Source organism: Panicum virgatum, chromosome 1N, assembly GCF_016808335.1.
Source record: "Panicum virgatum strain AP13 chromosome 1N, P.virgatum_v5, whole genome shotgun sequence".
Taxonomy (NCBI): domain Eukaryota; kingdom Viridiplantae; phylum Streptophyta; class Magnoliopsida; order Poales; family Poaceae; genus Panicum; species Panicum virgatum.
Window position 1 is genome coordinate 37,720,462 of NC_053145.1, and position 26,083 is coordinate 37,746,544.

The following is a 26,083-nucleotide window of genomic DNA, read 5'->3' on the forward strand; positions in this document are numbered from 1 at the left end:
ATGACGCTTTTAAAATGTCATGGATCAAGCAATCTGTGACGAAATTTTAAGAAACGTCACGAGGTGTAATCTGTGACGCTCAGTACATAACGCAATTTGAGATCGTCATAGATATTGTTTTATGACAGTTTTTTAGTGATCTGTGACGATATTTAATCGTCATGTATCAACAGATTTTTTTGTAGTGCCATTTCAATGCCCAGCAGTTCTTTGAGGGTAGAAGATGTTTTGGATATATCAAAAACCGAATGTGATATCATGGATCTCATTCCTTTAAGTCCTAATACATCTAGATCGTGTGGAGCATATATGGTTGTGAGCTCAAGTCTACATGCTCTCTTGTACCAAATATGCATCTTGTGCATGTAATTAACTTGGAACCCCCTCAATTGCCCAGTCCGGTAGAATGTCTTTACCATACACAAACTCTATAGGAGAATCATCGAAGTCTGGAATTTGATCATCCCCAACGTCTAGTTTGTGCTCCGTGTCAGTGCGAGGCAGGGAAAAGCCCAACAGTTTGCTAGCACTAGAATTTGGATTATCATTTGACATAGCCTTTTCAGCATATTTCTTGTTTAAGGCATGCCATGTGTCCAAAATATCTAACCCTTCCTTCTGTCCTAGTACTTAAGGTCGTAACGCTCAAGGCAGCTCTTGTTGTTGTGGTGCTTTCAGAGCCTGGGCCAGTGGCAGAGCTGGTGGAGTATGCTCTCGTGATCGGGCAGCCGGAGCCAGTGGTGGTGATAGCAGGGCCTGTGGTGATGGCTCTCGTGGTGGTGGTGATGTTCGAGCCGGCAGTCATTGATGGCTCTGATGGTGGTGGTGGTGATGTTTGAACCGGCGGTGATAGCAGGACCTGCGCTGATGCCTCTGGTGGTGGTGGTGATAGCGGGGCCAGTAGAGATGGCAGATCTAGTAGAGTATGCTCTGGTGGTGCCTACTGCTCTTGCATTATTGTTGTGGTGCTGGCGAGATATGGTTTGGATTTGCCAAATGTACTGGACTGACCAATTCTCGGTACACATAGGGAAAATTCGGTTTCCACTTGTGAACCCATAAATAAGGAACTGTATGCAGTATTCTAACACAGCTCAGAACAAATTTGTAGGAGTAAACTTTAAGAAAAGAACAAACCCAATGGGTTACAACAAATTTTGACTTGTTCAATCGCAATAAATAATAGATTCATTGCCGTCGTCGCATATACATAAACGATGCTGCCAATGCATCTAAATCAAGCACACGCAATGCTGCCAAATGCCAATTGGAAGACTTGTTCCTACAAAGATGAAGTAATCATCGGTCAGCTAGTACACTAATAAATAAACCCCCTGGAAAACAAATCATGGGTGTGACTACCTGTTATAAATACAGCCTCCTCCATGCATAGCGACCACACAATTCTTCATACAAACCTTTAATCTCTAGTACTAACGAATTCAGTTTGGACAATCCAGGAGAAACAGACAAGCAGCACAGATGGCTAATCATCTGTTGTTCCTTGTTCTGTTGGCTGTGGCCTGCTCTTGTGCTATCGCCTCAGATCCAAGCCTTCTCCAAGATGTCTGCGTTGCCGACAAGACATCTCCAGGTATACACAAACTTGTATGGACTCACTTCGTTTCTACGCATTGGTATTATGAGGTTAATCTTACATGCATGTATGAATATATCCATGCAGTGCAAGTCAATGGATTCGCTTGCAAAGACGCAATGGACGTCGCAGCAGAAGACTTCTACTTCTCCGGCCTTGACAAGGTTGGCAACACGAGCAACAAGCAGGGCTCAGCTGTGACACCAGTCAATGTCGCACAAATCCCTGGCCTGAACACGATGGGGATCTCCATGGTTCGCATCGACTATGCTCCCAATGGCATGAACCCACCTCATACTCACCCTCGTGCCACAGAGATACTGACAGTGTTGGAGGGCTCGCTCTTTGTTGGCTTTGTTACCTCAAATCCAAACAACACACTGATCACAAAGGCGATGAACAAGGGAGACGTGTTTGTGTTCCCAAAGGGACTTGTCCACTTCCAGTTCAACAACGGTACAGGCAATGCTGTAGCTCTTGCTGGATTGAGTAGCCAGAACCCTGGAGTCATCACTATTGCCAACACAGTGTTTGGGTCCAAGCCATCCATTGCGGACAATATAATAGCCAAGGCCTTCCAGGTCGACAAGGAAACAGTGGACTTAATGCAAGCTCAGTTCTAATGAAGTAGTCCGGTCGGATTTACAACTATTTGTTTAGCCACTGCATTGTTATCTATTTTCTTCAGCACATTGGAATATTTACATTATTGTATAAGTTGATTTACAGTGACATTTTGTGTTGTTATTTCAAATCAATGGGTTTTCTTTTCTATCATCACATTCCAACATATTCAGCTGTAAGTATATATGGTTCTTGTGGTATTCTAGTTTAATCATTATCTATCGCGTGTAAATATTTACATCAAGCTATCATAACTTATCCAAGGCATCAATAAGTCAATATCATTGGGTGATCGACATTGCGTGCAATAACTAGAAATACGTACTGTGCCCATCAATGTCAATTTGAATTCCGTAAATTAGACATTGTTATGATGGTATGATCAAATTACTTACATACGTCATCAAAGATTATCATCAGCTCAGTAATATAAGGTCAGCAAATGGTAGTGAAGATGATGTGATACTTACTCTCATGAGCCCTTCTTCTCACATATTTTGTCTCCAACATGTGCACTTTAATTTGATGCAGACCCTCACATTTTGTTTTGCTTTTGGTGAACTCTTTTGCTCATCAAGACTCTCTTTGAATCCTAATAGCTCCTGATCCCATCTTTACTGCTACATGAGATATTGTTTATTTTGCAGTACTACAAAAATCATTTGTAGGGGTGGGTAAAAATCTATTTTTAGACGCGGACTTTGCATCCCTCCCTAATTTTGGCTGCTAAAAATATTATTTTTAGAGGCGGGTAACACACTCACCCCTAAAAATAATTCTTATAGGCGGGTCCTGCTATGGCCCACCCCTACAATCCATGTTCAAAAGACAAAAAGGTTCAAAAAATTGAAAAAAAACAAAATAAAAAATAGAAATAATATTCCAGGCAACCAACCACCACCATAAGCCCTGTAGCATTGAGGTACCATTTATTGTTTATTTTGCACTACTACAAAAACCATTTATAGGGGTGGGCAAAAAACTATTTTTAGAGGCGAACTTCGCACCCGCCTCTAGTTTTGGCTGCCAAAAATGCTATTTTTAGAGACGGGTAACGAACCCACCCCTAAAAATGATTTCTATAGGCGGGTCCTGCCATGGCCGGCCCCTACAAATCCATGTTCAGAAAATAAAAAAGTTCAAAAAATTGAAAACAACAAAAGAAAAAAGAAAAATAATATTCCAGGCAACCAGCCACCACCATAAGCCTTGTAGTGTTGAGGTACCATTTATTTGGTGAAATATGCACACTTGCATCACCACTACTACAAAACATAGATTATGTAACATAATCTTGTAACACATCTATCAATGTGTTACAAAGATGCTTTATAGTAACACAAAGTTATGTGTTACAGATGAAGGTTGTAACACATTGCACATTCGGATATAAAATGTGTTACTGATTACTATTTAAGCAACACAAATTTAGTGTTACAGTGAAAATGTTACTAAATGGTAGTATATTGTAACACATAACTGTAACATATAAAATGTGTCACAAATACATGTACCATAGTAATATAGAACAAATAATATTAAATTAAATGTCACAAAGAAACATATATGTTATTATCATTGAATGAGAATATATACTTCATCCATGACAAACACTCGGATTGTGGAACATGATATTACATTTAAGAAGGACAATCATAGAGAACCCCAAGATCACGTCTTCACACTGTAGTGCTGCATGTAACCCAGCCCGATCAAGAATCATTAGACTGCCAGCTAGCTACCTCCTTGTAGAAGTGTCGGAACCAACCATAGGTGGCCCTGAGTCGCCGAGGGAGGGGAGTTTTATTATGCTATGGGGATTTGAAACTTGATTGATGTCTATATGAAATGGAAAGTTTACTACACTATAAAAATCCATATCTTATATTCTGTTTCCTAGTGTCCTATGGATATATAGGGGAATTATGAATAGTTAATCAATATAGCAAAAAATAGTATATATTCTCGGAATTAATATTATGTTATGTCGTTAAATCTATCACTTACATATTGGTTACTACTTTACCGGTGGATAATGGTGAGACATAGCAAACTATGATAAAAAATATGTTTGTGTTGTACAATTTATTAATTGGAACCTCTCTGCTGGTGCCGGTTCTTCGAGGCGGGATAGTGATAGGTAGAGATGGCGTCGGGGATCGGGATGGCCGGGAGGAGCAGCACGACGGAGCGTAGGGCTATCTGGGCTGGATGGGCACGGGGACGGCATCGAGGTGTCGAGATGGGCAACGGCACATCTCGGCGTCGGGAGGCACAGCTCAGCGGCGGCCGGGTGATGCCAGGACAACCCCCTACGACGGCGACCCAGGCCCTCGCACGCACGCCACCCCGCGCACCAGATCCGGTGTCACACCCCAAAATTTTAATTTTGGGTTGTGAATATCATTTTTGAATATAATTATCCATCTTGTAAATATTTCGAGAATTTTCTAGAATTTTCTGAAAATTATTCTCATTTCCCCCCTGCTCTTTTCTCTTCTTGAGCCAAATTCCACCCCTCCTCTTTTACAGGAGGGCCCCACCTGTCATCCCCGTCCTCCTGCCGAACCAGAGTCGGGTTAGACCCTCCCGAGCGCCTAGATCCAGTTCACCTCTTGCGCCGCCTCCCGGCCCTTAAATCGCGCATGCCCTCACCTCGCCCTCTCTTCCTCTCTACTAAGCTGTCGTTTAGTAGTGTCGTTGTGCCATATTTTCTGTTTTAAAATTAAATATAAAATTAATTTGATTAATATTCTCTCATTTAGTTTTCCTGATTAAAAGCTAATTAGAGTTCTACAATGGTTTTTATAACTCGTGCTAATATGATTAACTACCAACTTAAATATATCTTTTAAATAATTTGTTCAGTTCAATTATAATGTTCTACGCTAGTTGCTCTCACAGTTGTCTTTTACTTGCTAGTTAAATATAGTTAACATGTTTAATTTATATTGACACTTGATAAATAAAACTTGACTAAGTTTACCTCGTTTTTACAAATTTAAATTAAATTGAGCTAATTAGATATGTCCTTTTACATGTGTTTTTTAAGTAAAATAAATCCAGCTTATAGTTTCTTTTCTGTTATAATATAAATCTTCCGATAGTTGTATCTTTTCAACCGTAGCTCTGTTTTCAGCGTTTCCTAAGCTCTCATGACCGTAGCCTCGAGTTCTGTCCGTTAGTGCGTTCTTGCAATGCTTTTCTTCTGTTTAGTGTTTTTTTAAATTATGCTTGTTTTGCTTGTTTCTTGTATATTTACCCCGATGCTTGTTGCAATGGCGTAGAGGAGGCCGCTTGACGCCTGCCCTGGACAAGCTCAAGCCCCAACAATCTCTACTTGTTGCATTCATAGCCTTGGTATCTCTCTTTCGTTCCGTCTTAGCGCCCCCAATATTTTCAATGCTCGCTATAATTGTTTCCTTTTCCATAGCCACCAGATTCTACTACGACACGGAAGATTCTATCAGCCTTTTAGTGTATTTTTTGGCAATATAATTGTTGTTATCCCTGTGCAATTATTGTCAGTACTTACAGTTTTTTAGGAACACATATTTGTGGACATGTTTAGAGAACTAGCTCTTGGTTATTTGGGCTAGAGCTATTTACCTCAAGCAAATAGTTCTTCAATGAAATAGTCTTTCATATGTTTGGATCCAAGAGCTATTTAGTATTTAAAGCACCATTTTCCAATCATTGGACAACCCCCTACGACTCCAGTGATCAGCTAGCTATGCCACAATAGCTTTGTTAGGTGGAGCCGGAGCCCATTGGAGCTATGCCAAAGGCACCCATAGCATGTCTAATAGTACAGACATCTTTTTCAAAAATATAGTACAGAGCAACATGTACCCTCCATTGCTATAAATACATTTTCTCTCTAGAATCGTGTCATTATGTACACATCATGTGATGAGTAATGTTATTGTTTCCTCCCACTATCAATACAACTTCCAATGATTATTCAAATTTGGGGTTTGTGTGATTTTGTGTGTCATGTTCCCCAAAAAATCATATCAACATTATATACCATATGCAGGAATAAAATATTTTTTTGAAAAACATGAATGTGTTACAATAGATAAAATATGTGTTACAAACCAAGTGTTCTTAATATTCCAAACATGTTCTCATGAAGTGTTACTAACACAATATAGAAGTGTTACTAGAGTTAAAAAAAATGTTACACAATGAAATCATTGTAACACTTTTTTAGATATAAAAGAACACATGTGTTGTGTTCCAGTAGGTATACCATAGTAACATCAAGAATTGGAACACTAACAAGATGTGTTACAAGGAGACTTAGTAACAGATTTATTAACCTATAGTAACACAAGTTGATGTTACTACATCCATGTCCTGTAGTAGTGCACTTGAGAATTTGTCATAAGCCTATTATGACATGTAGAATTTAACAAAAATATCAAAACTATATTTCACGGTATATAATGGTTAAAAGTATGAAACCATAATATATGACTCACTCTACTCTCTCGTACAACTCAAGACTAACTTTATGGTTTCCACACTCATAATCACTATGTATAGCGAAATATACTTTTAGTATTTTTCTAGTTCTATATATCACAATAGGGTTATGGTACAAATTTCACTTTTTTTATGTGTTCTGCTATTTTTTTTAATCAAATAGATTTCTAAAATAAATTTAAAAATTATCTGTAGTGGCGAGTCACCCCTCACCCGCCCCTAGAAATGCAATTTTAGGGGCGGATCTGTTGTTACAGTAATTCCGCTCCATTTGTAGCAACGGTTCAAATTTTGGTCCGCCCCTAAAAAATTCGAGGTGTTGCTACAAATCATTTTTTTAGTAGTGTTGTGAGTAATGAAATATACAGGATACGTATGCAAGATTATGCATATGATTTATATTTTTGAAAATAATGTGTTGACTGTCTATGAGGTCTCCTCCCGGTGGCACGTTCACCACATCGATCGTAGGCTGCCTACTGAACCATCCTTGCGGGCAAAGGCGAAGCTAGCACCAGATGTACTATGGTGCACACCTTAAGAAGTATACAACAGTTTGCAGCAGCAAATGGTTAAATTGAATCTAGATAGTTGTAAAAAAAAATTAACCCGGCAGGGCCAAGGACCTGGATAGCTAGACTGAGAGTCGTGTATACTCTTAGACCCTCAGCGCTGCATTTGTGCAACTTGCTCCCTCGAGATTGTTTATGTATATATACATCAAGGCTTCATGAGATGGGGTTCCAAACCTGTACCTCCACCAATGCACCGCCTTGTGACGGCGCCAAATACCACATGTACCCCCAAAGCGAGACCCTCATGGGCCTAAGTAAGGAATTAGCCGGGCACTGACAGGCGCATCGGATGGAGGCGCAACCAATGTCAGCCTGCTAGCAGGGCAGACGACGCGAGGGCCCAAGTGAGCAAGCACCGGGCACGTGGCACATTCCTAAACCGTGCCAAGCCGATGAGTTGGGAAGCCCCACGCCAACCCCAAGCGGGGTCTAACCCTATCAGGAACACCCTAGGAGGCATTAAATGCTCTGGCCCGACAAGGCATGCCCCGTGCGCCCCATGACAGCACGACCAGCACTTACGCCAGCTGCAGTCCTCTCCGTCATACTGACATGACAGGTAGTATCGGATCGCCCTCCACCGCTTGGAGTAGGGCAAGCAGCGCTCGCTAGGCTACACTGAAAAAAATCTGTTGATTAGATCATTGAAAAATCGTTGTAAAACAGTATCTATGACGATCTTAAATAACGTCATGTATTAAGCGTCATAGATTACACCTCGTGACGTTTCTTAAATTTTCGTCATAGATAGCTTGATCCATAACGTCATGTATTGAGTGTCATAGATCACACCTCGTGACGTTTCTTAAATTTTCGTCATAGATAGCTTGATCCATGACGTTTTAAAACCGTCATGGAATGTCCTCGAGCCCCCGAAGCCCAACCCAAACCCGTTTTCTATGACGAAAATTAACGTCACGAACAGTATAATTTTCGTTACATATTCAATTGCCATGTCACACAATGATGACATGGAAGATGACGTGGCTGCTGACATGGCGATGACGTAGATAGCAATGATGACATGTAATTTGACATGATCAATGACGTAGTAGTGACGTGAAAAGTAGTGATGACATGGCACCACATGGATGCTGGCATGGACAGTGATGTGGCAGCAGGCACGTGAGCCAATTTGGGCCTCATTTACACAGCCCATATAAACTGCATGATCATTTCAGCCCAACCCAAGATATATCAACAAGAAATTAACATCTCATCACATAAATAAATTTTGATCGAGTATTTAATCACATACAACATTAAATCACATAAAAAATTTTCATCCAGAATTGCTATAACCTATATTTGAAAGCTAATATGCAATGACAATATGTACATAACGTGCATCATTTCTCTTTTTCCTGTAGAGGCACTCAAACAAATTCGATGCACTTGTTCTTGATCTTTGTACTTCTCTCCCTGAAAATCGCAAGCATGCAAATAACTTAATCTTTCTGAAAAGGAAAAATAGAGAAGCCAAGCAAAGTGACTCGGATACAAGAAATTGGTTTTTGCAAAACAAAAGGGTATTATAGTTTGTACATATTTATGCATTGACATTCACTCAATATGGAAGAATTGCTGATTTGTCATGCAAATAAACAACTTAACAGCTTCAGTGCTAGTCATACAAATAAACAATCTAACATCTTCTGTGCTCGATGACAAGCACGAGCAGCTACTCAAGATAAAAATAAAATTAAACGACAAGCATTCATCGTATAATCAAAGCTAATAGAATGACAGTAAGAAACATGTACACAGGTGTATATGAAACAAGTGTGCAATCAGGAAACCAATTTGATGAAGCAATGTAGTATAGCAATAAACTAGTTGTGGCCAATGATTAGGACATGTGAATAGTAGTTCTGAATTTATTTGTAAATTAACTTAAACTAGCACAAATGAAGGCCATAACGATGGGTTCCAAAGGCACTGCAATTATCAGGTTCAAATCGATAGAATATTTAGCTCAGTATATATGTCCATTGGGTACTTCTGAAACAAACGCTCTCATTACTTCTATATAGTATATTTACTAGTGAGTACTTGATTTTCCCTTACACTATTAATGGAAAATTAATATGAAAAGCAGAATTAACACCATCAGTTATGATTTACTGCACACCTTGCACTATGATTATTGGGTAAAACAAGGCAACATTTTTTTACTCTCAATTGAAAAGAAATATGTTTGGAAATATAGTACTCAAGATCAAACACTGAGAAAATTTCCACTTATATTTTCTGGAATGTTATAAGCTGCCAGCAACCGAAATTCAGAAGAACATATTTGCTGAACAACTTGTCGGGGAAGGATTCTTTATTCTGAGAAGCAGATGCTTACACAAACTGTCAAAATAAGACACACTCAAACCTGATGGGATTGCGAGCGTAGCACCTGCCCATCATCTGAGGATATAGCAGAAGACACGATGAGAGAATGATATAGCAACGGACCGAACTGAGGATTTGAGATGTCTAACTGGGGGGATTCGACATACTTGCGGCAGATCATGGCGCTTGAGCGCATGCTGGAGGAGGTTGGGCTCCAGCCTCTTGGGGTAGCTAGCGCTCTTGCCCGCCGCCGTGGAGGTGGAGCACCAGATGCAGAGATGAGCCGCTGACGGTCCGGAGGGATGCCTGCAAAATACAATCAAACACAAAGCAGAGGAGTTAGTGAGAAGGGGATGGAGGGGCGCATCTGGATCCGCCGCTGCCATGTGGTTCGCCGCCGCGTCCGCATCGTCGGCGGTCGCGGAGGTGCTCCTCGCGCTGGTGGAGGAGGCGCAGATCTGAAGGAGAGCGAGGCGCGGGGTGTGTGGGCGTGCGGAAGCAGAGGAGATGGTGAGAAGGGAATGAAGGGGCGCATCTAGATCCACCGCCGCCATGTGGTTCGCCGCCGAGTCCGCATCGTCGGCGGCCGCGGAGGTGCTCCTCGCGCTGGTGGAGGAGGCGCAGATCAGAAGGAGAGCGAGGCGCGAGGTGTGTGGGGGTGCGGAGGAGGTAGGGGGTCGGAGCTCGACGGAGGAGATGCTCTGGATCAGCCTCCACACAGAGCTCGCCCAGGGAGGAGGCACTAGGGGCGCGACCTCCAGCGCTGGGCCTGGCTTGGAGAAGACGGGGATACAGAGCTGGATGTTGTACTCGCTTGTCGCACCACCGCCTGCACACGAGCCGCGCGTGGGCTAACTGGCGGAGAGGGAGGCAGATGAGGACGGAGCGTGGTGCGTGTGCGTGGCGTGTGGCGCCCTTGCACCCTCGGCCCCTTACTAGTAGCTATGAAGGAGGGGCGGCGGCGGGCGGGGTGCGGCGGATGCGGAGGAGCGGCGGCGGGGTGCGGCGGATGCGGAGGAGCGGCAGGATCTAAAGATGGATGGGAGGGCGGCTGACCTAGGGTTTGCTGGCCTATTTATATGTCTACGGATCGATCTGAGTCGTTGGATCGGAGATGGACGGTCGGGAGAAGTTGGGCTTTGATGGAAGATGGTTGTAGCTGCAGTTTCGGCCCATTTAACATTTTTCTTTATTTTTCCCATTTTATTGCACCATAATGAAGTAACATATAAAAATAATTATCTTCTATACACTAATATATTTTCTGAATATAATAGACTACATATAAATTGTCTGGTAGAAGTTTTAATAATTTTCAAACTCATTTACTATTTTCCATGGTTTAAATGAATTTCTGCATATTTATTGAAAGTAATTACAATTTGAACTATGTGTACCCCACAAAGATACAAAAAAATTGTAAAGAAATTATATTTAGGCTCATATGTTCTATTGTGTCCCCAAGTGTCGGAGATGGATGAAAAATTCAATTGTCTTCTAGGGATAATTCAAACTTCTTTTTTCCAAATTACCATATAATAATTATAGTAATATCCAAATCTAGTCAAAAAATTCTATAAATTGATATGACAACATGTTTTTGGTCTTTTAGCTTCCCACAAAAAAATCAAGTAGTTCTAATAATATGTCACTATACATTGTTCACAAATGGATACATTTCTCATATAGTTTCATATATCTCAAGTCAAACTTTGATATTTGAATACCTCATAAAATGTTCGAACTTGTATGCACCTCAAATTTGGACACCACTTTATGTTGACCATAACAATGAAAAATATGAAATTACATTAGCAATTGTTATGCAAAAAACATGTTTTTCAATTCTCTATTTAATTGGAATAAAAAATGTATAACGAAAACAATCTAGATATAGCAATTAATGTAAAAAAAGTCACTAAATAAAAGATCCAGATTTTAGAAAACTTCAGAAAAAAGAACCATCAAATTTGGAGTTCATGAGGAAGAAATACCAATTACAAAATTTAATTCCGGATCAAAAAGAAAAAGATGATTCACACATCTGTTCTTCACTGTAGGGCCACGTTGCAACACTGTTATATAAAATATTTATTATTCAGCGTAATCACAAACAAAAGCCGGTAAAGGCGCGTCCATTTAGTACCGGTCGGTAACACCGACCGGTACTAAAATGCGTCATTTAGTACCGGCCGGTGGCTTGGCTCAGTACTAAATGGTCCTCCACGGGTTGGTTCAAAAGAAAAGCATCTCTCACACAGTCACATGTGATGCATAGGTTAGATGGTAAGGAAGCAACGCGCGAGGCCAGAGGTCATGGGTTTGAATCCTAATAACAACAACCAGTTCATTTTTCCTTTTTTGGGTGGCGCGGGTGGTGTACTTAGTACCGGTCGTAGCAACCGGTACTAAATGGACCTCTAGTTAGTACCGGCTGGCCGATACCGGTTGCCACGACTGGTACTAACAGCCCCTACCAGCCGACACTAATGTCACTTTTTCTTGTAGTGACCGCCATGCCCCGGGTTCGAATCCCCGCAGTGCTCGATGCCCTACAAGCGCAGGTTTTTATTATTTTTCTAAATTAAAGCACTGATATTAGATATAAAGAGATTAATACCAAACTATTTCACAAATGAAGGCGCGGAACAGTGGTAAGGTACGGCGGTCTGGTCCTGGAGATCAGGGTTCGAACGCTCCATTCTCTCTTTTTTTACCCCAATTTTTATCTTTTTTTTTGTGAGCAGCTCTTTATTTTTCTTATCACCAATTCTGCGGGAGAATTTTTTTCTTCCATCACATGCAAATGAAGGCAACTTATTTTTTTATCTCCTACCTTGCACAACACCCACATTTTTTAAGAAAAAAAGTAACACATCTTATTTTCTTTAAAATAAGCAACATATTATGGTTTGAGCACCATATCAAATCCGTGACTATTTCTATTTTCATTCTATGACGTTTTCAGAGGTTTGTCATGGAAACTAAGCCCAAATTAGAGCCCATATGGGCTTTTTACAAATCTGTGACGAAAATTCATAAATCGTCATAGATCCTACCTGTTTATGACGGTGTTCATACACGTCACAAAAAATTCGTCATGGATCAATGGATTTCTTGTAGTGCTAGAGGGCCCCGCATCATGCTGATGAGACCGGCAAGGAGCGCTCGACAGCCTGACCTCCGCAAAGGAGGCCAACCCTTGCTAAGGAAACAAGAGGCCAACTCCCAGCTTATTAGGACAGGCTTGCCGCAAGTCCAACAGCACCATGCACTGCCATAGGGATGACGGATAGGACCGAGGTCACGTCAGGCGTCAGTGTGGAGTGGGCAAATGAGACTTGGCTTCGGGATACGATGGAGCGCAGCTGAATGGTGGATCCTAGCCTAGGACACGTGTAAAACTCCCAACCTTCCCCGCTGGGATAGATGCCGACCCGAGGGTGAGTCACCCCTTCTTCTCGCAATGAAGCCTAGCCCACCGAGATATATAAGGTGGAGCCGGGCCCTCTCTTTGGTAGGAGAAAACTGGCTCTCATGCTCAACACGCAGTCACAAACACACTTGCTTGCAAGCGCTCTGTTGTAAGCACCTAGCACTTGAACGCAAGAACATATGAAGCACACCACCCCCATATGGGACATAGGGTGATTGCCTGAACCAGTCTAAATGTCTTGCCTTTGAGTGTTAGACATCAAGCTACGGAGAAGCATGACGCAAATTTACTAGCCGGTGCTCAAAACACCGACACCTTGCTTCCCTCCATGTTTTTGAATTTCAATCAGAGAGCGTCCCGCGGCCATGCTTGTTCAGGGAATTCATGCATGTTTTTTCCCATACACTGTCTAAATATTGAAGAACAGGAGTTATCAGGGTTGTATTTCATGAACATCAATTTGGTCTTAAAGAATCTACAGCAGAAATCAATTTGTAGTTATAGCTATGATCAAATTTGCTAGCAGCCCTGGTCACTTGCTGGCACATGAAAATATGAAAGCTGATGGGTTACAAACCTAAGCTAATTCCACAATTGGCAATGGTGTAGCCTGCTGAGCACTGAATGATTTAATATCACAGAATGGTTGACAGTCAACAATTGATGTCAGTTTACATAATGAACAGCTAGTAGTATGTTGTCTTGTGTGATGATGGCTAAAACTTAAACTCACAGTAACTTTTGCATTAGCCAACCATTAATATTAGCTGACAAGCAATGAAAGAAGGGAACGCAATCTTAAGCTAGATCCCCGAGCAACATTATATATGTATCTTATAGCAGTACTTAGGAAGGAGTTTACCACACGCAGACATATGCCTCGGGACAAATGAGAGAACTAAGTGCGGTAGCGCCCTGTCATCTGTTATTATTACCTCATGCAACTTCATCTATTCTATTACAACATTATCTGTTAGTGATTCCCATCTGGAGAGAGATCATGATGCTTCTATTTGTCTCTACTTCATGTCTACATGTGACTAGTTCATGCACAAGATATATAACGGACTGGTTCTTGCCGTCGTATATATGAAATTATTATGGAAGCTGCTGTCTGCCTATGCATCTAAATCCAACACACGCAAACGCCAAGTAAATTGGAAGACTTGTTCCTAGCTGCCTTGCTATTCATCACACAACCATAAATCAAGTCCACAGATCCAATGACAGCGCTTGGACGCGCTTAGACACTCCTATAAATACCGACTTCCTCCTTGATTGGTAACCACACAGAAAGCGATTAGTACAATAATCAAGGACATCCATTCAATCTTAGTTCTTCTCACGCTAGATATAGTTTTAGTCGAGGAGAATCTGAGACTTAGATGGCTAGCCGATTGTTCCTCCTTTCTCTGTTGGCTATGACATGCTGTTGTGCCATCGCTTCAGATCCGAGCCTTCTCCAAGACTTCTGTGTTGCAGACAAGATGTCTCAAGGTAAAACTAAAGTTGTTTTCTGTGTTGTTCTCGCAAATTTAACTTATTTATCAAGCACTGTATATATGTCTCAACGTATATAAAACATGCAGTGAATGTCAATGGTTTTACCTGCAAAGATGCAAAAGATGTTGTTGCCGAAGACTTCTTCTTCTCTGGGCTTCATGTGGCTGCCAATACCAGTAACAAGCAGGGATCGGCCGTGACAGCGGCCAATGTTGTGCAGATCCCAGGCTTGAACACGATGGGAATCTCAATGGTCCGCATAGACTATGTCCCGAAAGGCCAAAACCCACCTCACACGCACCCTCGTGCCACTGAAATACTAGCAGTTCTTGAGGGCTCACTATATGTTGGCTTTGTTACATCAAATCCGGGCAACACGTTGATCTCCAAGGTTCTCAACAAGGGTGATGTTTTTGTGTTCCCAAAAGGTCTTGTCCATTTTCAGTACAACTATGGGACAGAAAATGCCGTGGCTCTTGCAGCCTTGAGCAGCCAAAACCCTGGGGTAATCACTATTGCCAACACAGTATTTGGATCGGAACCATCCATATCAGATGGTATCCTTGCCAAGGCCTTCCGGGTCGATAAAAAGACGGTTAACTGTATCCAAGCTCAGTTCTAAACAAGCGACTGGTGGTTAATTAGATTCATGATTATTTGTTCCTTTACAGAAATAACTCAAAATTTCCCTATTTCTCCAATCCATTTGTATTGTATTCCTCAATTGTTGTAAGTTCATTTCTTTCCTAGCTGCGGTGGCTTAATAATGTCATGGAATCGTAAGCCTGTTTGCAAAATGAATGTGTATGTTTCTTCTGTGTCAGTCTTGGGCTGGCAGCTCATGCTATTTGAATTATGAGAATTCTCTTTAACATCCAAGTTGGTATATGGTTTAGATACCATCTGATATGGATGGTTCCGATCCAAATACTGTGTTTGTGTTCCCAAAGGGACTTGTCCACTTCCCACCTCATACTCACCCTCGTGCCACAGAGATACTGACAGTGTTGGAGGGCTCGCTCTTTGTTGGCTTTGTTACCTCAAATCCAAACAACACACTGATCACAAAGGTTCTGAACAAGGGAGACGTGTTTGTGTTCCCAAAGGGACTTGTCCACTTCCAGTTCAACAACGGTACAGGCAATGCTGTAGCTCTTGCTGGATTGAGTAGCCAGAACCCTGGAGTCATCACTATTGCCAACACAGTGTTTGGGTCCAAGCCATCCATTGCGGACAATATAATAGCCAAGGCCTTCCAGGTCGACAAGGAAACAGTGGACTTAATGCAAGCTCAGTTCTAATGAAGTAGTCCGGTCGGATTTACAACTATTTGTTTAGCCACTGCATTGTTATCTATTTTCTTCAGCACATTGGAATATTTACATTATTGTATAAGTTGATTTACAGTGACATTTTGTGTTGTTATTTCAAATCAATGGGTTTTCTTTTCTATCATCACATTCCAACATATTCAGCTGTAAGTATATATGGTTCTTGTGGTATTCTAGTTTAATCATTATCTATCGCATGTAAATATTTACATCAAGCTATCATAACTTATCCAAGGCATCAATAAGTCAATATCATTGGGTGATCGACATTGCGTGCAATAACTAGAAATACGTACTGTGCCCATCAATGTCAACTTGAATTCCGTAAATTAGACATTGTTATGATGGTATGATCAAATTACTTACATACGTCATCAAAGATTATCATCAGCTCAGTAATATAAGGTCAGCAAATGGTAGTGAAGATGATGTGATACTTACTCTCATGAGCCCTTCTTCTCACATATTTTGTCTCCAACATGTGCACTTTAATTTGATGCAGACGCTCACATTTTGTTTTGCTTTTGGTGAACTCTTTTGCTCATCAAGACTCTTTGAATCCTAATAGCTCCTGATCCCATCTTTACTGCTACATGAGATATTGTTTATTTTGCACTACTACAAAAATCATTTGTAGGGGTGGGTAAAAATCTATTTTTAGAGGCGGACTTTGCATCCCTCCCTAATTTTGGCTGCTAAAAATACTATTTTTAGAGGCGGGTAACACACCCACCCCTAAAAATAATTCTTATAGGAGGGTCCTGCTATGGCCCACCCCTACAATCCATGTTCAAAAAACAAAAAGGTTCAAAAAATTGAAAACAGCAAAATAAAAAATAAAAATAATATTCTAGGCAACCAACCACCACCATAAGCCCTGTAGCGTTGAGGTACCATTTATTGTTTATTTTGCACTACTACAAAAACAATTTGTAGGGGTAGCCAAAAAACTATTTTTAGAGGCGAACTTCGCACCCGCCTCTAGTTTTGGCTGCTAAAAATGCTATTTTTAGAAACGGGTAACGCACCCGCCCCTAAAAATGATTTCTATAGGCGGGTCCTGCCATGGCCGACCCCTACAAATCCATGTTCAGAAAATAAAAAAGTTCAAAAAATTGAAAACAACAAAAGAAAAAAGAAAAATAATATTCCAGGCAACCGGCCACCACCATAAGCCTTGTAGTGTTGAGGTACCATTTATTTGGTGAAATATGCACACTTGCATCACCACTACTACAAAACATAGATTCTGTAACATAATCTTGTAACACATCTATCAATGTGTTACAAAGATGCTTTATAGTAACACAAAGTTATGTGTTACAGATGAAGGTTGTAACACATTGCACATTCGGATATAAAATGTGTTACTGATTACTATTTTAGCAACACAAATTTAGTGTTACAGTGAAAATGTTACTAAATGGTAGTATATTGTAACACTTAACTGTAACATATAAAATGTAACACCATAGTAATATAGAACAAATAATATTAAATTAAATGTTACAAAGAAACACATATGTTATTATCATTGAATGAGAATATATACTTCATCCATGACAAACACTCGGTTTGTGGACACGATATTACATTTAAGAAGGACAATCATAGAGAAAACCCCAAGATCACGTCTTCACACTGTAGTGCTGCATGTAACCCAGCCCGATCAAGAATCATTAGACTGCCAGCTAGCTACCTCCTTGTAGAAGTGTCGGAACCAACCATAGGTGGCCCTGAGTCGCCGAGGGAGGGGAGTTTTATTATGCTATGGGGATTTGAAACTTGATTGATGTCTATATGAAATGGAAAGTTTACTACACTATAAAAATCCATATCTTATATTCTGTTTCCTAGTGTCCTATGGATATATAGGGGAATTATGAATAGTTAATCAATATAGCAAAAAATAGTATATATTCTCGGAATTAATATTATGTTATGTCGTTAAATCTATCACTTACATATTGGTTACTACTTTACCGGTGGATAATGGTGAGACATAGCAAACTATGATAAAAAATATGTTTGTGTTGTACAATTTATTAATTGGAACCTCTCTGCTGGTGCCGGTTCTTCGAGGCGGGATAGTGATAGGTAGAGATGGCGTCGGGGATCGGGATGGCCGGGAGGAGCAGCACGACGGAGCGTAGGGCTATCTGGGCTGGATGGGCACGGGGACGGCATCGAGGTGTCGAGATGGGCAACGGCACATCTCGGCGTCGGGAGGCACAGCTCAGCGGCGGCCGGGTGACGCCAGGACAACCCCCTACGACGGCGACCCAGGCCCTCGCACGCACGCCACCCCGCGCACCAGATCCGGTGTCACACCCCAAAATTTTAATTTTGGGTTGTGAATATCATTTTTGAATATAATTATCCATCTTGTAAATATTTCGAGAATTTTCTAGAATTTTCTGAAAATTATTCTCATTTCCGCCTGCTCTTTTCTCTTCTTGAGCCAAATTCCACCCCTCCTCTTTTACAGGAGGGCCCCACCTGTCATCCCCGTCCTCCTGCCGAACCAGAGTCGGGTTAGACCCTCCCGAGCGCCTAGATCCAGTTCACCTCTTGCGCCGCCTCCCGGCCCTTAAATCGCGCATGCCCTCACCTCGCCCTCTCTTCCTCTCTACTAAGCTGCCGTTTAGTAGTGTCGTTGTGCCATATTTTCTGTTTTAAAATTAAATATAAAATTAATTTGATTAATATTCTCTCATTTAGTTTTCCTGATTAAAAGCTAATTAGAGTTCTACAATGGTTTTTATAACTCGTGCTAATATGATTAACTACCAACTTAAATATATCTTTTAAATAATTTGTTCAGTTCAATTATAATGTTCTACGCTAGTTGCTCTCACAGTTGTCTTTTACTTGCTAGTTAAATATAGTTAACATGTTTAATTTATATTGACACTTGATAAATAAAACTTGACTAAGTTTACCTCGTTTTTACAAATTTAAATTAAATTGAGCTAATTAGATATGTCCTTTTACATGTGTTTTTTAAGTAAAATAAATCCAGCTTATAGTTTCTTTTCTGTTATAATATAAATCTTCCGATAGTTGTATCTTTTCAACCGTAGCTCCGTTTTCAGCGTTTCCTAAGCTCTCATGACCGTAGCCTCGAGTTCTGTCCGTTAGTGCGTTCTTGCAATGCTTTTCTTCTGTTTAGTGTTTTTTTAAATTATGCTTGTTTTGCTTGTTTCTTGTATATTTACCCCGATGCTTGTTGCAATGGCGTAGAGGAGGCCGCTTGACGCCTGCCCTGGACAAGCTCAAGCCCCAACAATCTCTACTTGTTGCATTCATAGCCCTGGTATCTCTCTTTCGATCCGTCTTAGCGCCCCCAATATTTTCAATGCTCGCTATAATTGTTTCCTTTTCCATAGCCACCAGATTCTACTACGACACGGAAGATTCTATCAGCCTTTTAGTGTATTTTTTGGCAATATAATTGTTGTTATCCCTGTGCAATTATTGTCAGTACTTACAGTTTTTTAGGAACACATATTTGTGGACATGTTTAGAGAACTAGCTCTTGGTTATTTGGGCTAGAGCTATTTACCTCAAGCAAATAGTTCTTCAATGAAATAGCCTTTCATATGTTTGGATCCAAGAGCTATTTAGTATTTAAAGCACCATTTTCCAATCATTGGACAACCCCCTACGACTCCAGTGATCAGCTAGCTATGCCACAATAGCTTTGTTAGGTGGAGCCGGAGCCCATTGGAGCTATGCCAAAGGCACCCATAGCATGTCTAATAGTACAGACATCTTTTTCAAAAATATAGTACAGAGCAACATGTACCCTCCATTGCTATAAATACATTTTCTCTCTAGAATCGTGTCATTATGTACACATCATGTGATGAGTAATGTTATTGTTTCCTCCCACTATCAATACAACTTCCAATGATTATTCAAATTTGGGGTTTGTGTGATTTTGTGTGTCATGTTCCCCAAAAAATCATATCAACATTATATACCATATGCAGGAATAAAATATTTTTTTTGAAAAACATGAATGTGTTACAATAGATAAAATATGTGTTACAAACCAAGTGTTCTTAATATTCCAAACATGTTCTCATGAAGTGTTACTAACACAATATAGAAGTGTTACTAGAGTTAAAAAAAATGTTACACAATGAAATCATTGTAACACTTTTTTAGATATAAAAGAACACATGTGTTGTGTTCCAGTAGGTATACCATAGTAACATCAAGAATTGGAACACTAACAAGATGTGTTACAAGGAGACCTAGTAACAGATTTATTAACCTATAGTAACACAAGTTGATGTTACTACATCCATGTCCTGTAGTAGTGCACTTGAGAATTTGTCATAAGCCTATTATGACATGTAGAATTTAACAAAAATATCAAAACTATATTTCACGGTATATAATGGTTAAAAGTATGAAACCATAATATATGACTCACTCTACTCTCTCGTACAACTCAAGACTAACTTTATGGTTTCCACACTCATAATCACTATGTATAGCGAAATATACTTTTAGTATTTTTCTAGTTCTATATATCACAATAGGGTTATGGTACAAATTTCACTTTTTTTTATGTGTTCTGCTATTTTTTTAATCAAATAGATTTCTAAAATAAATTTAAAAATTATCTGTAGTGGCGAGTCACCCCTCACCCGCCCCTAGAAATGCAATTTTAGGGGCGGATCTGTTGTTACAGTAATTCCGCTCCATTTGTAGCAACAGTTCAAATTTTGGTCCGCCCCTAAAAAATTTGAGGTGTTGCTACAAATCATTTTTTTAGTAGTCTTGTGAGTAATGAAATATACAGAATACGTATGCAAGATTATGTATATGATTTATATTTTTGAAAATAATGTGTTGACTGTCTATGAGGTCTCCTCCCGGTGGCACGTTCACCACATCGATCGTAGGCTGCCTACTGAACCATCCTTGCGGGCAAAGGCGAAGCTAGCACCAGATGTACTACGGTGCACACCTTAAGAAGTATACAACAGTTTGCAGCAGCAAATGGTGAAATTGAATCTAGATAGTTGTAAAAAAAAATTAACCCGGCAGGGCCAAGGACCTAGTTAGCTAGACTGAGAGTCGTGTATACTCTTAGACCCTCAGCGCTGCATTTGTGCAACTTGCTCCCTCGAGATTGTTTAAGTATATGTATATATACATCAAGGTTTCATGAGATGGGGTTCCAAACCTGTACCTCCACCAATGCATATCTCCCGTACTCCGCCTTGTGACGGCGCCAAATACCACATGAACCCCCAAAGCGAGGCCCTCATGGGCCTAAGTAAGGAATTAGCCGGGCACTGGCAGGCGCATCGGATGGAAGCGCAACCAATGTCAGCCTGCTAGCAGGGCAGACGACGCGAGGGCCCAAGTGAGCAAGCACCGGGCACGTGGCACATTCCTGAACCGTGCCAAGCCGATGAGTTGGGGAAGCCCCACGCCAACCCCAAGCGGGGTCTAACCCTATCAGGACACCCTAGGAGGCATTAAATGCTCTGGCCCGACAAGGCATGCCCCGTGCGCCCCCCTACCACTACAAAAAAATCTGTTGATCCATGACTATTGAATTTCGTCACAGATCACTGAAAAACCGTCATAAAACAGTATCTATGACGATCTCAAATAACATCATGTATTGAGCGTCATAGATCACACCTCATGACGTTTCTTAAATTTTCGTCATAGATTGCTTGATCCATGACGTTTTGAAACCGTCATGGAATTTCCCCGGGCCCCCGAAGCCCAACCCAAGCCCGTTCTCTTATGACGAAAATAAACGTCACAAATAGTATAAATTTCGTCACAAATTCAATTGCCACATCATATATTGATGACATGTAGGATGATGTGGCTGTTGACTTGGCAATGACGTGAATAGCAATGATGACATGTAAATTGATGTTTTTGCTGACATGGCAATGATGTGGAAAGTGGTGATGACATTGCTACCATATGGATGCTGACGTGGACAATTATGTGGCAACAAGCTAGTGGGTCAGTTTGCATTGGGCCCATTTGCATATAGCCAGCCCATTAAAATACAGATCAATTTTTTAATCAATCAATTATATTTCAACCCAAATCAAGATATAAACCAGCTCATATATAGATAAACTCTGGTCCAACATCTCACCACATATATACAACATCGAAGTTTTTGGATACAGCAGGAAATAAGTTTACTCTAGTTAATCTAGCACAAAATCTCACAATACTGCAAAAAATGTAGCTTCAAGCAAACCCATGTTTCAAGCACGAGCTCAAGTTTTGCATCCTTCTCAGCTTTTAATTGCATATCTGCACATGATATAGCACATATGGTGAGTACAACTGATGCATGCATTACTTTTCTCAACCAAGAATCAATCTGAATTAATATAAAAGTATTTCTGAAGCAAACTTAGATAGTGCTTAACAATATCTTGAAGCAAGCCATTTCTCACATATAAAAAGTGTCTAAAAATGAAACATTAACAAAGTCAAAGAAAGTAAGCTTATTGTAGTGTGACTGAATTAACCAAGGGACTGATAGCAGCTCAAAAGAAAAGCATTAGCTATAAACTTGCACTAGAACATTAGGCGGGCGTTGCAATGTTGTGGAAAAAGAAAATAATCAAAGGAATCTAAAAAATAGAAAACCCCAGGTGAGTGTATCAGCAAAACAAGGCCACAAATAACACTCCGCTTATTAAATTGATACTCATAGCTATCAGAGAAGTACACTGAAATCTGAGAGTAAAAATTATAATAAAAATATCATAGATGAACCCATCAGCCATGCTATAACTTGCTCTCTAGCTGTTAGAATGCTGGTGCCAAGCAGAGAAATTAAACCCACCTTTGCATCGTGCTGTGGCAACAAGATCAGATCACACGCCCAGCAGCAGACAACACCCATGGACCCTCATCCTTTTCCTTACAGTTGGAAGCAGACCTGAAAATTAGCAATTATAGCTCATTGTGTTAAACTACCACCATGTAAATTTCAGAAAGAAGTAAGCTAAACTTCAAGATGACATTATAGAACATGGTTTGACTAACAAAAACTAAAGTCAAGTTATTTTTCACCAAAACAACACAATAGTAAGCTATCTCTCATAATACTGGAGGTAGGCATGTAATGTCTTCTCTTGTTTGTTTAGTGGAATCCTTCCTAGATTGTTGTTTTAGAGTATTCTGTAAAGTCGTGATTTGTGAAGTGGCACACATGCCAAAGATAGAAACCAAATAATATCTTCCATAAACATATCATTGGTTGCCTTGAAGCAAACAGTTCACAGTTTCACTCTAATTAACCGTGTGTCTGATCCTTAGATTGAACTCTAAATTTATATTCGAGTAGCTTAAAGTTTCAGCCTAAACCTGAATAGAAAGACTCCTAACGGAACTGAAAACAATCATCATAGGAGTATCACACATCCTAGTATACAAAGGGAAACAAGTACTGGTCATACTACCATCCAACCTGTGCGATGGAGTAGTCATACACATGGTCAATACAGATCGGGATCTAAATCAATTTGGGGAAAGAATCAGAAAACAAATGGGAGATAGAGAAAGAGATGAGAGGAAAAGACAGATGCAAAGACCTGTACAGCGGTATGGGGCGGCAGCGGGCAGAAGTGCCTCCCAAAAGCAGGCTCGGCCATCAGACCGGCCGGCAGACGCAAGGACGCGTAACCGGTAGCGCAGTGGAAGCAACGAGGCAGGCAGGGAGGGGGAGGAGGTCGCCAGCAGTGGCGCGCGCGCACCTTGCACTCGTTGCGGTTGACCTCGTCGCTGCCAGCCATGGCGGTCGGCGGGCGCCGCTTGGCCTCGGCCACCGGAGCACCGGCCTCCGGCTGCTGCTGCTGTGGCAAGATCTCTCCCCTGGGCGGCAAAGCTAGCGCCTTCACTCACGGCATGGGCCGCGGAGGCCGCGCCGCACCGGAGCCATCCCGCGGAACCGAGCCCGGCGAGAGCCGCGGGCACCCGCCCGGGCGCCTCTCAACGGAGAGGGGTGGCGGCGCCTCTCCCGGGGGAGGAGCGACGAGATCCGCGAGGGGGCGAGGGGAGGCAGGAGGGGATCTGAGTGTGGAGTGCGGGCTGTGGAGCTAGGGTTTCTGCTTATTTTATAGCATGGAGGAGCGATGACAGCCGTTGGATCGGGAATGGACGGTCAAAAATAATTGGGTCACTTGGGCTAAACTGAGCCTGGTTTATTTAACATTTTCTTTTTCTTTTATCATTTTATTGAACCATTGTGAAGTAACAAGTAAGAATATTTATCTTTTGTTGTTTTTGATCTGGACTACGTTCGATATCCATCCTTCAGCGCTTGACTTCTTCTTTTTATTATTTTTTGATCGCTATTACTTTTGTTGTTCTGCATCGACATTTTTTTCTTAATCTCAGCACATGTTATATGGAGTGGACGTAGTGGGCCAATCATAGGGAAAAAAATGTTGAGCGCACCCAAAAGTATTTTTTTCTATGCAATAAGAATTCAGAAAACTAAGAAAAAATAAATTTAAACATGAATAAATTGAGAACAATTCACATAATAATATTCTCATGCAAAAAAATATTATGTAGCAACTTGGATGCAAATATGAGCTTAAAGATCCGATAGAATATAGTAAATAACTAAAAAAATGCCACTAAATGAAATATAATAATTTTAGAAAAAAACAGAAAAAAATCCTATCAAATTTGGAGTTATTCTGAGGGAGAAAAAAACAGAAAAAAATCCTATCAAATTTTATGACATTAATATTAAAACGTCATGTTTTGTGGGCTCAGTTATGACGAATTCAATAAAACATCATATTTTGTGGGCTCAATTATGACGAATTCAATAAAACGTCATAAGGTTCTGGGCCTAGGGCCCATACCTTCAAATTCGTCATAGATTGTGTGCAATTGTGATGCTCCATTAAAATGTCATAAAATTTTCGTCATAGATCACCACATTTCTTGTAGTGTACTCGGCAAGTAGGGTAGAGGCGCCACATGCGGACCGGAGGACTGATAGGAGCACGCACAGTCAGCCGGGCTATATCATGACGGCATGCCCGATCAACCGGACCATCATGACAGCACGACCGCCACTCACGCCAGCTGCAGTCCTCTCCGTCAGACTGACATGACAGGTAGTACCGGATCGCCCTCCACCGCTTGGAGTAGGGCAAGTAGCGCTCGCTAGGCTAGAGGGCCCCGCATCATGCTGATGAGACCGGCAAGGAGCGCTCGACAGCCTGACCTCCGCAAAGGAGGCCAACCCTGCTAAGGCTGTCTCCAACCATTCCCCCCATCCAACTCCCCCCAAACATACTATTTACTATATTTTACTATCTCCCTCCAAAAAATTCCTCCTCCTATAACTCCTTCTCTCCAACCATTCCCCCATATCTATTCCCTCTATATACTATCACTCATTAACTAACTATTTATTTATCGTTTTTGAATTTAAAAAAATCATACAATATTTGTACTGTCATAATACGCATTATCATCATGTTACGGGACTCAAACAAAATTAATATCGCGAAGAAACGGTGTGATTAGAGATATAGGGGGAGTTGTAACTCACCCTATACATGGAGGGAGTTTCAACTCCCCCGTATACAGGGGGAGCTTTGGGGGGGACCGTTGGATCGGATTTCCCCCCAAAGCTCCCCCTACGTGGGGTGGGGGGCGCTTTACAGGGCTCTGTTGGAGCAAGCCTAAGGAAACAAGAGGCCAACCCCCAGCGTATTGGGACAGGCTTGCCGCAAGTCCAACAGCACCATGCACTGCCTAGGGATGACGGATAGGACCGAGGTCACGTCAGGCGTCAGTGTGGAGTGGGCAAATGAGACTTGGCTTCGGGATACGATGGAGCGCAGCTGAATGGTGGATCCTAGCCTAGGACACGTGTAAAACTCCCAACCTTCCCCACTGGGATAGATGCCGACCCGAGGGTGAGTCACCCCTTCTTCTCGCAATGAAGCCTAGCCCACCGAGATATATAAGGTGGAGCCGGGCCCTCTCTTTGGTAGGAGAAAACTGGCTCTCACGCTCAACACGCAGTTACAAACACACTTGATTGCAAGCGCTCTGTTGTAAGCACCTAGCACTCGAACGCAAGAACATATGAAGCACACCACCCCCATATGGGACATAGGGTGATTGCCTGAACCAGTCTAAATGT

The 26,083-nt window shown here is 41.3% G+C and overlaps 3 protein-coding genes across 3 annotated transcripts; all 3 read left to right on the forward strand.

Moving 5' to 3' along the window:
* The first annotated feature begins 1,482 nt into the window (after positions 1-1,482).
* LOC120654072 (putative germin-like protein 2-2) lies at positions 1,483-2,220 on the forward strand. Its single transcript, XM_039931659.1, has 2 exons — positions 1,483-1,594; positions 1,685-2,220. Exons 1-2 carry the CDS (start codon positions 1,483-1,485, stop codon positions 2,218-2,220), a joined length of 648 nt encoding a protein of 215 aa, XP_039787593.1.
* A 12,228-nt stretch (positions 2,221-14,448) lies between these two features.
* On the forward strand, positions 14,449-15,188 carry LOC120654073 (putative germin-like protein 2-2). The gene is made up of 2 exons (XM_039931660.1): positions 14,449-14,560; positions 14,653-15,188. Exons 1-2 carry the CDS (start codon positions 14,449-14,451, stop codon positions 15,186-15,188), a joined length of 648 nt encoding a protein of 215 aa, XP_039787594.1.
* Positions 15,189-15,474: 286 nt separating this feature from the next.
* LOC120653492 (putative germin-like protein 2-2) lies at positions 15,475-15,867 on the forward strand. Its single transcript, XM_039931225.1, has one exon. It carries the CDS (start codon positions 15,475-15,477, stop codon positions 15,865-15,867), a length of 393 nt encoding a protein of 130 aa, XP_039787159.1.
* Positions 15,868-26,083: the final 10,216 nt, after the last annotated feature.